The 16,996-nt window shown below is 39.9% G+C and overlaps 2 protein-coding genes across 3 annotated transcripts; both read right to left on the reverse strand.

Annotated features, from left to right (window-relative positions):
• Nucleotides 1-1,066: 1,066 nt before the first annotated feature.
• Nucleotides 1,067-12,037, reverse strand: usp21 (ubiquitin specific peptidase 21). The gene is made up of 12 exons (XM_070544606.1): nucleotides 11,427-12,037; nucleotides 11,175-11,348; nucleotides 10,759-10,815; nucleotides 10,546-10,663; nucleotides 8,776-8,890; nucleotides 8,532-8,651; nucleotides 8,383-8,447; nucleotides 8,111-8,298; nucleotides 7,883-7,961; nucleotides 7,701-7,808; nucleotides 6,671-6,785; nucleotides 1,067-6,567 (listed from the first exon to the last, which is right to left on the reverse strand). The coding sequence occupies exons 2-12, from the start codon at nucleotides 11,328-11,330 to the stop codon at nucleotides 6,474-6,476; spliced, it is 1,215 nt and encodes a 404-aa protein (XP_070400707.1). The 5' UTR covers nucleotides 11,331-11,348; nucleotides 11,427-12,037; the 3' UTR covers nucleotides 1,067-6,473.
• Nucleotides 12,038-12,167: 130 nt separating this feature from the next.
• Nucleotides 12,168-16,970, reverse strand: arhgef3l (Rho guanine nucleotide exchange factor (GEF) 3, like). Of its 2 annotated transcripts, XM_015967994.3 has the most exons (13): nucleotides 16,627-16,970; nucleotides 16,357-16,405; nucleotides 16,220-16,270; nucleotides 15,721-15,777; nucleotides 15,523-15,630; nucleotides 15,289-15,447; nucleotides 14,916-14,978; nucleotides 14,751-14,847; nucleotides 14,398-14,474; nucleotides 14,052-14,309; nucleotides 13,224-13,394; nucleotides 12,926-13,118; nucleotides 12,168-12,613 (listed from the first exon to the last, which is right to left on the reverse strand). In XM_015967994.3, the coding sequence occupies exons 1-13, from the start codon at nucleotides 16,662-16,664 to the stop codon at nucleotides 12,366-12,368; spliced, it is 1,569 nt and encodes a 522-aa protein (XP_015823480.3). In that variant the 5' UTR covers nucleotides 16,665-16,970; the 3' UTR covers nucleotides 12,168-12,365. The 2 variants fall into 2 exon arrangements, with proteins under 2 accessions (XP_015823480.3, XP_054601949.2); XM_054745974.2 differs by lacking the exon at nucleotides 16,627-16,970 and having other exon boundaries at nucleotides 16,357-16,614.
• Between the last annotated feature and the right edge of the window lie 26 nt (nucleotides 16,971-16,996).

Below are 16,996 nucleotides of genomic sequence, written 5' to 3' on the forward strand. Positions count from 1 at the left end.
TGCAGGTGTGACATAAATTACCAATACAAACTATATTAGCATTGACTGCAATTTTTTTACTTGCCCTAATTAAAACATGTCTAAAGGAAATCACTGGACACCCAAACATAATAATTTATACCGATTAATTTGCATGTCATCAATTACACATAGTTCCTTATTACCTACGGCTTTGGCCACAAAACGAATAAATTAATGGAGTCGTGATCAATGGAGACACACACAAATGTATTCACTCATGTATGGATGTGCACACACACACACACACACACACACACACACACACACACACACACACACACACACACACACACACCAATGTTTTGAGTGTTTGTATTTGAAAGGAGACAAAAAGGTAATGACAAAATACAGAAAATATTTGTGGAAATAGCAACAAACTAATTCATCAAACATTTCAAATAGCTTAAAAGTTGTTTTTTGTTGCACAAAATAAAATAAAATAAAATATAAAAAAACTCACATTCTATTAAGACATGATACATCAAATCTATTTTTTAATTTGTACTAAAGCATAAATAAATAAATACATCTATAAGACGCTATAATATGGATAATTTAAGAAATAATGCTGAAGTAACAAGTAAACTTATCACATGCCCTAACAAGGCCTTGTAAGGCAAACAGTCGAATAATGAAAAATAATCTTTTAATGCACAGAAAAAACATTATGCATCACTTGTGAGCTGACTCACTGCACCATAAATCAATGTCTGATTAACAAAAAGAACATCCTAAATGAACCTGACTGTGCTTGTATTGTACAAAAGCTTACAAAAAGTATTTGAGCAGCTGTTAATTGCAGTAACCATCATAGTAATTTTGGATCAGTGTCGTAGAAGACCTACGGTAACTTACACACACAACAAGAGAGGTAAGTCCTTGTTGATTGAAAAATGTTTGAAAAAGTATTAATTATATGTTGCTTTTTTCCCCCAAATATGTTTATTATGATTTTCAGATTAAAACAGAACAAAATACATCAACCCCCCCCCAACACCTACCCACCCCAAGAATCCCTTCCCTCCCACCCCCCACTTCACTCCGCTTCTTCAAAGTCAAAGGCGTCTAGAAGATGCAAAAAGGGCAGCCAGATGTCCTTGAAGTCCTCGAGTTTTCCTCTGGCCATATACGTTAGTTTCTCAAGCGCCAGATTACTGGACAGAGAATTGATCCATTGTTTCACTCCTGGCCTTTCTGTGGCCTTCCATTTCAAGGCAGTAACGTATTTAGCTTGTAACAAGGAGAATTCAATCAATTTCTTATTCTTTTTATTACATACAAAGCTGTCTGGATAGATGTGCAGTATACAAAGTTTACAGTCAAGGGGCATCTTACATTTAATTAAATCTGAAATAATTGTACAGATTTGTTTCCAAAAGATTTGAAGTTCTTCACATTGCCATATACAGTGGTAAAGTGTCCCTTTTTCTTTTCCACATTTATTACAATCATCAGGGATATTAGGGTTGAAATAATGAAGCTTCACTGGTGTGATATAGGTTCTAAACAGCCACTTGTATTGTAATAATCTAAGTCTTGTGTTAATTGTTTGTTTTTGCGCACGTTCACAACAGTCGTTCCACACTTCTGCTGAAATGTCTGTTTCCAGATCAGATATCCAGGCCTGTAAATATGAGTTGCTATTTTCGTCCATACCAGAGATTAGAGTACTGTAAAATTTGGAGAGGAGGCCCCTACTTTGGTCATAGTTAGCTGCTATATTCTCTATAGTAGATAATGTGGGTTGTACAGTCGATCCCAGTATATTAGTAACGAAACTTCTAATTTGAAAAAATAAAAAAAAAATGTCTCCTAGGCAGATCATATTTATTTGCTAATTGTTCAAAGGACATTAGAATTCCATCCTCGTACAGATCTTGTATTTGGCCTATTCCCTTGCTTTCCCAGATTTTAAAGCCTCTATCAGCACGTGCAGGTTTAACCCTAACATTACCCCAAATCGGCGACAAAGCTGACAGTTGCGACTCCTCATTTAAAGCTATATGTGCTTGGTGCCATATTGAAATCGTATTTCTAACCATAGGGTTTTTGTATTTTTCAGTATTCTTTTAGCTGTATCTGAGTAAACATAAGATTGTAATGGCAGTCCTATATTGTTATTCTCAATTTCAACCCAGGAAGGAGTCTCCCTAGTTGGAAAAGAGCAAGTAGCTGCACCTAACTGGGCTGCCCAATGGTACATCTTCATATTGGGCACTCCAAGCCCTCCACGCCCATAAGGTAAGTATAGCAGGGAGAGGCATAGCCTGGGTCGTTTGTTGTTCCAAATGAATCTGGAGAAAAGTTTATTCATTGATGAAAACATAGAGTCTGGGGTATATAGGGGGATGGACTAAAATAAGTAGAGAAATCTTGGTAGAATTGACATTTTCAACGTATTAATGCGACCTATCATAGAAAACGGCATCCCATCCCACCTTACCAATAGCTCTGAAACTTTTTGTATCAAGGGGTCATAATTAATGGGAACAATTTTCTTTATGTCAGGGACAATCTGTATTCCCAAGTAGGTAAAGCCTTCACAGGTACTGGTGAATTGTGTCTGGATATGAGGATTGTTTTTATTTAGAAATAACAGGGAGATTTTCTTCTGATTAATCTTGTACCCAGAGAAGTACCCAAAATTCTGAAGAATATCGCCCACTGCCGGAACCGACTTCTCTAGGTTAGTTAAAAACAGAATGATGTCATCTGCAAATAATGATACCCAATGTTCGACCTGACCTATTCTTATTCCATTTAATTCAGAGGAATTGCGTATCACTATAGCACGTGGTTCAATGGCCAAAAGAAACAATAACGGACTGAGTGGGCAGCCCTGTCGAGTAGACCTACCAAGTTGTATAGGCCTTGATATCTGATTGTTTGTTACGATTTTGGCTATCGGTTCCGTATATAACAATTGGACCCATTTCAGAAATTCTCCTCCCAAATCGAATCTCTTAAGGGTTTCAAAAAGATATCTCCACTCTATTCTATCAAACGTCTAATGATAAAAAGGCATGGTCAGTAGCAAATTGCTTATCCCACAGTATATTCGGAAGCCGACGAGTATTATAAAAGGCCTGGCGGCCCATAAAATCCATTTTGATAATCAGAAATTAATTTTGGAATGTATGAATTAATCCTACGAGCTAGGGCCTTACACAATATTTTAGTATCACAGGACATTAGTGATATGGGGTGGTATGAGGTCATATCTGTTGGGGCCTTACCAGGTTTTAAAATGACTGAAATAGATGCCTCTCTCAGAGATGGTGGCAAAATGCCTCTTTCATAGGACTCGTTAAACATTTCAAGCAGGTGTGGCAATAATTTGTCAGAAATTTTTTTATATATTTCAATTGGGAGTCCGTCCGGACCTGGGGCTTTGCCGCTGTTCATAAGACCCAGTGCTTCTCTGAGTTCCTCTATGCTCAGCTTAGCATTAAGGGCCTTTTTGGCTTCTTTGGGAAGGGTCGAAAATTTCAATCGGTCTAAAAACTGGTTTTGTGCATTTTCATTTTCATTTTCAGGGTATTCCGATTTATATAAATTTTCATAATACTTGGCAAAAGTGTTATTTATATTTTCCGGATCCATGATCTCTATTCCATCGTCCAATATAATTGAGTTTATGGTTCTTTCTGATTGTATTTTTTTTAGCTTCCCTGCCTTCTCCCATTGATCATAATAGGACTGCTTCAACCACATTAGATTTGTAGCTATCTTATTTGTGCTGAGTTCATTATATTCTGACTTTAACAGAAGGAGTTTTTTGTATTTTTCAACATCATTGTGGTGATATAAGTGGTCCTGTAATTCTTTAATTTGTTCTTCAAGTTCCTTTAGTTTGTTCAAATGGATTTTGGATTTGCTCTTAGTATAGCTTATCATTTCTCCCCTTATATAGGCCTTAAAGGCTTCCCATCTTATTGATGCATTTGTTTGGTTCGTATTAAAAGTGAAATAATCATTTATCTTCCCATCTATGAATTTTACGAACTCTGTATATCTCAACCATTTTGCTTGGAAACGAAATGGGAGTGGCTGGAGTAAAAGGTACGGCAGTAGAAGAGATAAAATGACTGGGGCATGATCGGAAAGTAAAATAGCTTCATACCAGCATTTTTGTATCAGAGACGTTAGATTTGTTGAGATCAGGAAAAAATCAATACGTGAATATGTTTTATGGGTGCTAGAGAAACACGAGAACTCAGTTTTATTAGGGTGTAATAGTCTCCACACCTCCATCAAGTTGAGGTCCTTCATAAATTTCCCAATCATTGTTCTAGTTTGCTGGTGAGAGGGAGTAACATGGGTGTTTGATCTATCAACCACAGGGTTAATCACACAGTTAAAATCACCTCCTGTTATGTAATGGCCAGAATAAGAGGAAATAGTTAAAAAGAAATGCTGGTAAAAGTAGGATCATCTCCATTAGGGGCATATAAGCAAACCAGATTATTATATGAATTATATGTTGCTTTTAAAACATTACATAGGATTCATAACTCTTGCAACAAATTAAAACCTTCATAAAAGTCGTCTCTCACCAGTCTTCCATCCACTTCAGTGTTTGCAACACAAGTCTGAAATGAGGCGTAACTTTCAGGAAACTGGCCTTCACTGAAAACCTTGAGCAGACTGTTCTTCCCACAAGAGTGATCCCCAACCATCACTAGCTTCTTCCCCATAGCCATGGCTGGAAAAAACAAGCTAAACAAGTTTAGGATTTAGTAACCAAGAACCGAAACAACAGACTCAAAAGGAACCAGTCTGGTTTATTCACTGAACCAAGTCCTCACATACTTCCAAGTAGTAACAAGTAACAGCAGTCATACCAGCAAATCTGTCAGAATACAGGTGCATCTTAAAAACTCAGAATATCATAAAAAATTTCAATATTGTTCATCATTCGTGAAAGGTAAACTCGTAGATTCAGTTACACAGAAACATTTCAAGCATTTATTCCTTGTAGTTCTCATGATTATGGCACCACAGATAGGAACCCAAACACCAGGAAAGGAAATGTCAGGCTTATAAAAAGGATGTTTTGTTTTGCACCAAAACTTTGTGGAACCTCTTTTTGCAACAAACTACTGCATCAATGTAGAGTGGAACGGAGGCTCTCAGCCAATGAACATATCCTTCGGGTCATTTGCATTTGGTGTCTAGATAATAGCTTTCCCAAATTACTTGTTTTTTCCTTACCGGCGCAAACACGGTTATGCTGCAGTCGTGCTAACGGGACTCGTCTGGAGTTCAGAAGTAGCGGTGCGGTTCTAGATGGATTTATAGATGTAGGTTAATATAGATGTAGGTTAATATTTTAGATCAGATCATGTTATTTAAAAATGCGCGTAGGACACAGTCATATGGCTCAGACCTTTTGTTGCAGCTGTAAACACAATTTTCTGTAATAATTAAGAGCACGAAAGTAAACAAAATACGGTCAGACACTAGCAACAGCAGCCTTGTTTAACGTGTTGGAGTGTCGCATGTGAAACACAGTACTTCATTCTCTGGAGGAGAGGATTTGGATTTTCTGTAATGATTTATGACTAAACTCCTTAACAAAATGAAAAACTGAACCTAGGTCATATAGATGGTAAAGTGTAGTTATACTGCATTCCTACAATTTTAATACCGAGTCTGGCCAATACCTTTAACCGCAGATTACGATCATTTTTCCAGGCTGTCATAGAATATCCAAATATAGAGTAAATTTCCTAGGTACTTCTTGGTCTTAACAGAAAGACAATTGCATTTAGCTATGACCATCAACCACAGTTATGAATGTTACCTCCAGTGCAGAGCTCCTAACCTCTGACTTCTTATGCAGCCTTTTATACTTCAGATGTACCAGTGAGATCAAGGGGTAATTTTCCTTCTTCATCTCTGTTTCCCACTCTCGTTGAAGCGATTTGTCCAACATATTTAGCAGTTTTACCAAAAATTTTATAGATTTGTATTCAGTTTTGCAAATAAAAAAATAGTCTAATATAGCTATTGACTCAAAATGAATAATCTGTAAAATGAATCTGCCATGACACTTTTTATCAATTCAACTTCCATTTAATCAATTTTTTGCATCATGGTTATTTTTGCAAGCAAGAATCATGTTTCTTGTACATAAATCACAATCTCTGCAAATATTGTTCTGTGTAGGCACACATCAAACACTTATCACTCACTCACTCATTCCTGCCTGAGAATTAGGACACTGAGATTTATGGCTACAGTCTCTCTAAGCCAGCTCAGATCTCTGAGATGCTCCAAAAGGACTATCAAGGTTTCATTTGTTATAGCAAGCATGGCTTCTGCTGCTCATTGAGACTGAGAAGTCTTTACTGTAGATATCAGGATAACCGTGCTGCAGCTTCTATTTGTTTCTATGGATATGGGAGGCGAGTACTCCGATTGGCTGCTTGGCTCAGCCATTGGCAGGATTATTTCCTGGCTGTGGTGGTGCTATTGCTGCGCTGGTAGAAGAGCACATAAGCTTGATTGCTCTGCAGCTGCATCTCAGCAAGTGGGGTCACACTGCAAGTGAATAAAAAATATTGGAAATGATAAAGGTTTTGGCTCAACACCTCAATGCCTTTGAGAGGGTCATAGAGAGGGAAGTATTCTGGAGACGGCGCACCTGGAGTCGTTGTAGAAGCACCAACCGTTTTCATCTAAACAGCAGGCTGTGTAGTGGCCCATGTTCACAGTCCCAGCATGGTTACAGATAGCATATAAATTATACAGAACTGAGCCTGTAGAGACAAGCACAGAGGCAGAGGCTTTATTCAGCAGTAAACTAAATGTTCTGATGCTGTTGTAAGTTCTGTTGCTTTAGAGTTAAACTATGTGAACCATATGTCTTCAGCAGGTTCTATCTTTACGTAGAAAATGGAAAAATAGCCACGGATCACCTCTTAGTTCAGTTATTTGTGAAATTACTTAAAAGAAAATCTCAAACAATGCTTTCTTATTTAAAAACAATAACTGAGAGGTTTATTTTTTTATTTTGGCTTTTTGAATTTCTTGTTTTTGTCAAGTGTTTCTGCAAAAAAAAATACAACATATTTCAGCATTTATCAGGATGACTGATAATCTATTCAGACATGTGAAATTGCACTGCCAATTCAAATATAAACATCATACAAAGCTTTGCATTGTGTCAAAGTCTTAATGTCTGCATTATAGGAGAACAGATCAATCATGAGAATAATATAGTTTAAATGCCCCATGTGCTGCAGATGAGCCATTCATTATAAAGGCAATAAACACATTGTATTTTATCACTGATTTATTATGCAGTTATACAACTACTTAATATTAATGTTAATAGTAAGTAATACATTACTAATCAGATACCCCCTGGCCCTTTGTCCTAACCTTAAAGACACTTAATAGTTAACATTATCGGGAACTTTATTAAAGGGATCATTTGTTTATAAATGCTTAATAATGCACAACGTAACGTTAATAAAGGGACCATTATTGTAAGCGTTACCGATCTTTCTTGAGAAAAAATATTGATCAAATCCAGAAAAGAGTTAGGTACCGTTTCTGATTAGTCCTTTTTGTATTTTCATTCAATGTTTTCTGTTAAAAATGTGCTGGAAGCAACGTGACTTGGTGGATTAATAAATGCACAAAGAAAAAGTGAAATAGGTTTGTTTTACCACAGTCAACAGGTCCGTAGGGCCCGAGGTCCAGGTTCACGAGGGGAAACGACACGTACACCGTGCTTTTACTGATCGACCACCTGGAGGTTGTAAACCGATTCAGATCTGTTTGAGTCTGTTAAGTAAAAGCATCTCGTCTGCATTATTATTGTTGAAGTGAGCTTGGTTTCCAAGGATACGAATCACAATGACCTGGGGAAATCTCTGGATGGACAGGCGCTTGGTGCACTCTGTACGCCTGTTGCACCTCTCACACATCTGGAGAACATGGGAACAAACGCAGCGGAGCTTATTTTACAGAACTGTGCTTATGTTGGAAAAAGGACAAATCTAAAATATTTCTGACTCCGTTTTTACCTAAAATATTGTATTTGCTAAGTTTTTTATAAACAATGCATCAGACTTACTGGTGAATTTTCCTTGTCCAGCTTTTCCTCCTGAGAGAAGAGGTCCAGGCACTCCCGTAGTGTGACCTCCCCTCCAAAGCTCCTTTTGGGAATGGGCAGCGACAGATCACAAAACACATCAAACGTGTTGGAGTAGTGGGAGCAAACCGAGCAATGGAGCGAGCTCCTCAGCTGACCTGAGAACAGATCTGTCAAAGGATAGAGAAGGGATTTACTTTTGGTTTAATTCTGTGAAACTGATCAGAGCCAGTAACTGAATCCTCCTAACTCACCTACTATAAAACTGTCATCTCTCTCCAGTTGTTTCTTCCAGGTTGCAGAAGCTTCTTCAGAAATCCTTAATGACATCACAAATAAAAAGAGTCTAACATCTTTTCACATGGAGGAGCTGAAAATTGCACAAATGTATGTTCATGCTCACCTAATTCTGGCATATTTTTGCTCGGGCTCCTTCCCTGTTCTTTTTACATTGGGCCTGCGGTTTATTTCGGTGTGGAGCTTGTCCAGTAGGAACCTGAGGAACTCCTGAGCATCCTGTTGACTGGTTTAGAGGAGACTGAATGTCTTTTTTACTGTTACGGCTACATGATGTGCTGAGTTATAAGTTCTGTAGAAATCTGATGGTAATCTTATAGAAAAGAGAAAAAAATAAAAGCTGCTCTCACCTGTAACCACTGAAGTAAGGCACTGTTTCTTTAAAAATACTGTAAAACTGATGAGGGTTCACAACTTTTTCTCCTTTGGCTCTGTCCCAAAGGCCTGAGAGTACCCGAGAGAAAGCTAACACGAAAGGAATTAAAAAGAAAAGTTAAAGTTGTTGAACACTTATTTAGTCAATACATTTGCAGTGGTCTCCAGTAGGAATGAGTGCCTTGTAAGTCATCCTCTGTGGAAAAAAAAAAACAAGGTGCACCATTTCCAGGAACTAGAAGTGAGCCACATCACAGCTGAGCTTCAGACGGCAGGTTTTGGAGTCTTATATCCTGATATTTGGACATTTCAATCAATCAATCAATCAATCATAAATCAATCAATCAATCAATCAATCAAAGCTTTATTTATAAAGCGCCTTCCGCAACCCTGTCAGGAAGCCCAAAGCGCTGAACATGGTACAGTTGTAGGTAAATATATTGAATAAATCAACAATAAAAGCAATTCAAATTACAAAATACAAATTACAAAATAGAATTTACAAGATAGATGAAACATTCTGGTACAGGACAAATGTGTGATGGACAGAGTGAACCAATGAAAACTGTGAAATAAATTCAACATAAAAGAGGGCCAAAATCAAACAAGTTCTAGAAACGCCAAGCGAAGGAGGTGTGTTTTTAGGTGACTCTTAAAGACTGGCAGAGATGGGGACAGCCTAACTGAGGGTGGCAACTGGTTCCAGAGTAACGGTCCTAGGACTGAGAAAGCCCGGTCCCCACAGGTACGACACCTAGAACGAGGGACAGCGAGCAGGCCTTGGTCAGAGGAGCGCAGAGCGCATGATGGGGAATGTTTGTTCAGGAGAGTGGCCAGATAGGGGGGACCACCACCCTGGAAGAAATGATAAACAAAGACGAGGATTTTGAATTGTGAGCGATAGCAAATCGGAAGCCAGTGCAGGGAGGCCAGAACCGGACTGATGTGGTCCCGTTTCCTGGTCCCAGTCAGGAACCTGGCGGCGCTGTTCTGCACAACCTGTAGGCGATGCAGTGATGACTGACACAACCCTGCATAGAGAGAGTTGCAGTAGTCAAGCCTAGAAATTACAAAGGCATGCAGTACCCGCTCCAGGTGGGCTCTCGACAGCATATGCTTGATTTTTGCAAGGCGTCTCAGGTGAAAGAAACTGGACCGGATCACAGAATTGATGTGAGCATCAAATTTAAGTCCAGCATCAAGTTTCAACCCCAAACTGGTAACAACTGGTTTTGAGAATGGAGAAAGAGGGCCAAGATCAACATAACGATCCACATTTCAACTCAGACTGGATAAAAACGTGACTCTACCACTGAAATCAATGTTGATGTTTTATCTCCACAAATAACACAAGCCTGGAGAAGCTTCTGCTGTGTGGTGGAGCTGCTAATGCTAACGGTTAGCTTAAACTAGCCAAGGCGTTATCTGCTGTTTCCTAGTCGCTAAAACAACATCAGCCTTCCCCGTTGTGCGTAAAGATGGGTGAGTTCATGAATTTTAACCGACAGTGTGATGTTGATCTGTCAGGATTTTCAAATCCTAGAATTTCACCGTCTATTTTCTATCAGAAGCTAAGGCAGCAGATAGGTGTAGGAGACTATTTTCATGTTTAGCCTGCGTGAAAAACTCAGAGTGACCAATTATAATCAGAAATAAGATTTGAAAAATGTTTTTTCAGTGTCCCACACCTTTAACGTGGAGTTAAACATGTTAAAAACGGCACAAGTGAACAAAGGTAAACGCACCTTCCATGAGTTTCGCCTCGTCTTTGGAGAACTTCTCACATTTGTACGACTTGAGGAGGCAATAGTTTCTCAGGACGTGTGTGTGAGACAAACACTGGAGCACAGCATTCAGGAAACACTGACAAAGGACAAAAAGGGAAAATGAGATTCATGCAAAACACATTTTAAAGATGAACCTCTCAAAAGCTCCGCCTGACATCTTTCCACACTCACCGAGTTTCCTATGTTTCTGAGGCCAACTCGTCCGCTCCCTAAAACAAGATTCTCTTTCTGTCAAAATAAAACAGAACTTTAAAATCTAAAGTCCTGCAGCATGTTTCTGTTTAAGAACTAGATTTGTGTTTGACCCCTGGCTGTGACTTCTACCTAATATGTTAGCATGTGTTTAACTTTAGCAGGGATGGATTTAGCCTCCTTATCTCATTAGCATAACAGGAGAGGTTAAAACAAGGTCAGTATGAAGCATTTATCCTATTAGAGGCCACAAGGGACTGCTGATAGGTACGTGACCACGTGCATTAACACCTTCACATGCTTTATTAGTCTGTGTTTACATTTCTCATCTGCATCTGATAAAACCCACGCTTAAGATCACATGTGTAAAAAAGCTGGGGTTGATGGTTCCACACCTCGTTGTCAGTGACCAGGAGCAGCCCCATCAGCGAGGTGTAGAGCACGGACTGGGAGATGTCGGCCGTTTCTCTCTGCAGGCCTTTCTGAGACACCAGGGTTCGGCATAAGGCCTCACAAGAGCCTTCTACGTTGACCCCGCTGGATCCAGGCATCCTGTTATTAACTTCTGTCTGCAGATGACATCAGAGGTAAACATTACACAAATGCTTGTTTGTTTTTAAATAAAGGCCTCCTGGTTTGGATCTTACATCAGCTGAGTGGTCTCCTGTTGATTTCACATGTGAGGTGAAAGGTGAGCAGGATGCTGTGGTGTTGCATAAGCTGGAAATAAATACGTTCCCTTTCCAGGTAGTGAAGTGATGCTTCTCACACCCTCGCAGGTGAAAAAACACTCAGCTGCAAGGAGAAAACATCACGTGTAGAGGTGTAGAAATGTTTTTAAAAAATCAAGTTGCTGCAGAGGCTCTAAATAAATCAAACATTTTTAGAGATTTTCCACCAAGATTCACAAACTAGGATTAAATTTCCATATAAGTCTCAGTTATGTAATCCTGATTCTAGAAAGCACCACGGATCCATTTAACCACCTACTCATGCCAAGCCCTTCCTGTTTCATTCAGGTAAACCTCTCGCAAAGTTATTTTACAAACGATTCCTGACTAATATCATCAACAGCATCTGCCTATGAACAAAAACACAGAGCGATTTGGACTCACCCGATATCTCCTCTATCTGTGGACGAAGTGTCCGAACCAAACTGTTCCCATCGTCTGCTGAGCTGTTAAAAATGCATAAGGGAACGTCTACGGTTTCACTGTGTTTGTGGGCTAGAACTGAAAGTCTACCTCTCTCCTCTGCCCTGTCACTAGTGTCAGAGAGGGAGAGTGAAAAACACCAGAGGGAGGGATGGAGGAGAATAATCAGCTCTAATCTTTTTCTTTGTGGATCTGCGTTGGCCCAACAGAGACGTGTCATTGTGTAACTTCCCATGAGCACCTCAACAAACGCTTTGGCTTGTCAGTTTATTAAAATACAATAACAAAAACAAAAAAAATGCATTCAGTTCACATTCATTAATAATGATTTCCAGTCATCATGATACATTCACAAAAAAGTAAAAAACGAAATTTTAAAAATGCATGAAATTATTTGTGTCTCTCAGTTCCACGACTCTTCCCATTGATCAGTCAGCGACTGGTGAGGTCTGCCATGTCCGTGTCCGAGCTGAGGCTGAGCTCAGCTATGTGACACAGGGTGGGATCAGGGTGCAAGGAGAGCTGCGACTGGCTGGTCTGGGCCGACCTGTCCCGAGACTGAACGATGGCCTGGCGCAGGCTGGTGATCCACTGCTGCTTGCTGAAGGAGTCGTTGGCCTGCAGGCAGTAAGGGTTGACTTTAGAGCGCCCCCTGCTGCTCACACGGAAACAATTCTTCACTGCAAGAAGACAAAAAAGGAGGAAGGAAACTGAGTGAAAGCAAGAGTACTAGGTTTTAGTTCAAGTTCAACAAATTAAATAAGAGTGACATAGCATTCTGCTGCATTATTTAGACCAAAATAGCAGATAATTTCATCAGAAAACTAAGAACTGAAAGCAACTTCAACTTCTGGTCAAACATTTGGAATTGATTAATTTTTATTTAATTATATACAACAATCAAGTTACATCTAAAATAAAAGTCATTAACAGTTCATAATATATGAATAAAAATAGAGCTGCTGTCTAAAATGAACCAAACTGTATGTTACCTTTATCATTGCCCCCAGTGAACGCTCCTCTGAAGGTTCCTCCTCCTGCTGCTTCACCATCTGGGATCTCCTCCAGATTTATTAAAGCGTTGGGCAGAGGCTGGCGGTACACGTGGAACTTCTGCCCGCCCTCTCTGTCCTCCCCTGGTCTGCTCAGCACCAGAGCCAGCTCAAACAGGAACACATGCAGCCGCTTACATAAAACACATGATACAAAATGAAATGACAGCATGAAAAACAACAAAAAAAAATCTCAAACCCTCTAAGTTCTTCTTCACACTGAATGACTCAAACACACCTGTCCCTTATTGTTCTTGAGTTCTCCGTGGCAGAAAAGGAAGCGAGACTGTTGGATCTCTGATAGTCTCTGACTCTCCTCGAGGTAGACGAGACCCTGCCTGTAGAACTGGCACTCTGCCTCCCCCGTCTTATTGTTCACCACGGTCACAATGCTCTGGATCATGTCCAACTGCATGAAGACACAAGACTTTTATTGTACAAAATATATATTATAGACATTATATTAGAGCTGTTAATTATTAGTCATTTATTATTTCCTGACATTGAAATTTTTTTTGTAATTTTGAATGTAATATTGGCTTTTATTTTGAAGGGAAGAGTTATTATGTGAACTGTACAGTTCTATGATGGCGTTAAGTTGAAAATAAGATTTAAAAAATCTGCAAAGACGCTGACATGTTTTAACTAACAATACAAAAACTCCAGCTTCAGTCTGGTTCGCTATATCCCAGACGAGCCCCCATTTATATTATGACCCAGTTTGTGGAACTGCATAATAAAATGGATACTGACCACGTTTGCTGTTATTTAGGCCTTTTAAATGGTGATTTTTAATAAAAAATATTCCCAATGTGTGTCCAGTCTACTTTTTATGTTGCGGTCCCACCAGACAGGTCATTAAAGTGTAAAAAATGTGTAAACTCATAGAGTTTTGCAGCTTTTATTAACATACTTGTAAATAAATGACTCAATTATGAAAGTTCTCACTGGCTTTGTAAAATTACAAACCACAATCTGAGTCCAAAGTCTGAAAGTCCACAGAGTAATCTCTTAAATTGAATGGTTATGTGAAATATTCCTGATCTGAAAGATCAAATGGACTCACAGCATCAGGTAACGTGTCTTCATCCGGGTGCTCTGGAGGCGTGCACTTCTGTATCTCCTTCAACAACAGCGGGTATTTGACTAGGCGACTCCGAGGGAGGTCCAGAAAGTTCCACAAGTCCAATTTCCTGCTAAACGATGACTCCTGACACAGGCGCAGGAAGTGCTCCACTCGTTTCTCCTGCTTCTTCTGGTCAAGCAGGGCTTTGGCCACCACCTGATTGCAGCAATATGTGACGTAAGCTTCCAGGCAGGGGAACTGAGCAGAGGGATGGAGGAGGGGATGAGAGTGATGCATAAAAGAACACTAAAAACATTCTAACACTAGTTTCTATGGAGACACTCACCCAGTTCAAAAGGGTGGGCCCCACCTCTCCAACCGTCTTCTCTGATCCTCTGAGACATTCTAGGCGCAGTAAGAGATCTGTCAGAGACAGAGATAGCACAAAAAATAAAATTCTCTACTTAACTTTATTCAAGAATAAAATGTTATATCAATAGACAAACATTTGAACTCGTTTGTATAAAAATATGTGGTTCAGCTTTATTCAAAAAGATGCACAAACATGATTTCACCAAAACTGAAGATAACATTTTATCGTCAAGCGCCACTTATAGCATGATCAGGAAATGTAGTGTATTGAAGCATGATTAGAAGCTGAGATAAGGAGAGGCAACATGCAGAGTTCACACAATTCACCTTCATGCAGGGGAATGAGGGAGTCCAAAGTACCAAAGATGTGTCCGAGCTCGCTCTCTGTCATTATGTCTAGCTTCAGCATGGGTTCGTAGTACACCTAAAAAAAGGAGAAGTGATTTAGCTGCACACTAAATTATTCCATGTGAGTGGATTTTAAACAAGCACCTTCTTGACCAAACTCAGGTCTTCTATAAGCTGCCTCTCTCCTTGAGTCAGCTCGTAGATCACCTGCAGGCAAAGTTTGAAAAATCGGTTATGCTAATGAAAGTAAAGCTAATTCCCACACAGCTGTGGTGAGATGCAAACTGCACAGCAGGACTGCAGAAGCGCTCACAGCTGATTGTTCAATAAAGGAAGTTGAGGCTCTAGTGCCAGCTCACATCCTCTTTCATAATGCCCATGCAGAGAAACTTTAGAGAAACACACAGCATCTCACATACAGTTCAACCACAACACCTCCCCCCTTAAAAGGAAAACTGATTTTCTAAAAGACATTTGTTTCTCTGCTGATGCTGATTGAAGTCCACCGTCCTATCACCTCTTGACGTTTGATCTCCTTGGCTGTGAGGTTGTGGCTTTCCACAGTGTCGCTCCAACACTGGCTGTTGCGCCGACGCGGAAACGACGAGGCCTTGGCGCGGGTACGCAGGGCAGTTGGGGGCAAAGGTCGGGCATCTGTGCGAAAGCTGATGGATCGCTGCGAGAAAGAAAAGAGTGGCTGGTTGTCCGGGAGCTTTACGTGTAACTAAATGAAAATAAATTGTTATATTACCGAAATGGATTGGCTGATGCGTTTCAGAGCGGGGGTCTTCACGGGGGTTGGGACACCTGTTAAGCTGTGGGACTTCCCTACAGGTTTGACTCTTTTATTACTGGGCTCCTGCAACAGGAAACAACAAAACACATTCAATCTAATAACCTTCTACAAGCTCATCAGGGAGAAAAGCAAAAACAAAACTAGGTCAGTAACCTCAGGATCCTTCATGTGGTCTGATGCAACGTCCCCCTCATCCTCTTCCTCTTCATCCTGATAGCCAGAAAACAGTGAAACTGAGCTCGACATGGCAGATTTCAGGACAATGCAAAAAGAGAAATGTAGAGGGGGTGAGAGATGATGCATTTTGCAGATCTCTCATTTCCTGTTCAAGGCTTTCGAAGAGGAAGAAGGCTGAAACCAGCTAAATACAAGATGTCTGCTTGTTTTTACCTCCACTAACCACATCTGCTGTGTGTTAATGAGGCAACAGAGAAACACCAGCAACTAAAAGGCCTCCCATATGCACAAAAGATCACAACTACCCTTCAAAAGTAGAGAACTAAAGGTTGGTGTGATAAGAGAGGCTGTGCTGAACACGACATTCATCTTTTTAGTCAGTTCTGACTGTGGTCACAAAGGTAAGGCTGATTAACTTCCACTAGTTACTAAGAAAAGTAGTCTGCAGCTCTGTGCATTTCAGATAATTACTCACCTCTAAGATTCTGATAACAGTCTCTGGGGCCAGGTCTTGTTTTCTTTTCTTCTAAAAGTAAAAAAAAGCGTGTATTAAAATTAAGTTTCCTGCACCTTGAGATGATTTAAAAATGACAAAACGATGTAGTAGCTCACCCCAGCATGGTCACAAGGGACGGGGTATGTATCTCCTGACACTGCTGACCTGAAAAGGTCATGAAAGAAATTTACAAATATACACGGTAGAAATGAAAGCTCCCGATTTGCTTTTTTGCGAGAAGTTTTCATGTGCGAGGCTGTGCAAAAACAGCATGTTGCACAACTTTATATTTGTGAGAATAGTAGTCAAGTCATTTTGATGTTGAGTCTAATCTGATAGAAAACACTTGAACTAAAGCAGCACAATGAAAGCAGAAGCCATCATACCAGGAATTCCTCGTTTCAGCAGGTTCCTCCACTTCCATCTTGTCAAAGCATCTTCACAACAAAACAAAAATCAACATACATCTTCAAGAGAAATAATCCCAACTCAAGCCGGTCTTGTGTTATCACACTGCCAGAGAGAGCGGTGTGCATTCAGCTTATTTAAAGTTCAGAACTCCTTCCTCTCCAGCAGCAGCCCACATCCTTTACGGTTGCACATAATCACGTATCCGCTCTACTCAGGGAGGAGCACTCAACTTTTATTTATGCAACTTCTCACAGAAATTGATCATTTGGCCTGAATTTTAGAAATTAGCTGTGACAGACACAAAGTGAGATTAAATATATGTTACCCAATTAAATGCCTAAATAA

This window comes from Nothobranchius furzeri, chromosome 15, assembly GCF_043380555.1.
Source record: "Nothobranchius furzeri strain GRZ-AD chromosome 15, NfurGRZ-RIMD1, whole genome shotgun sequence".
In the NCBI taxonomy this organism is placed as follows: domain Eukaryota; kingdom Metazoa; phylum Chordata; class Actinopteri; order Cyprinodontiformes; family Nothobranchiidae; genus Nothobranchius; species Nothobranchius furzeri.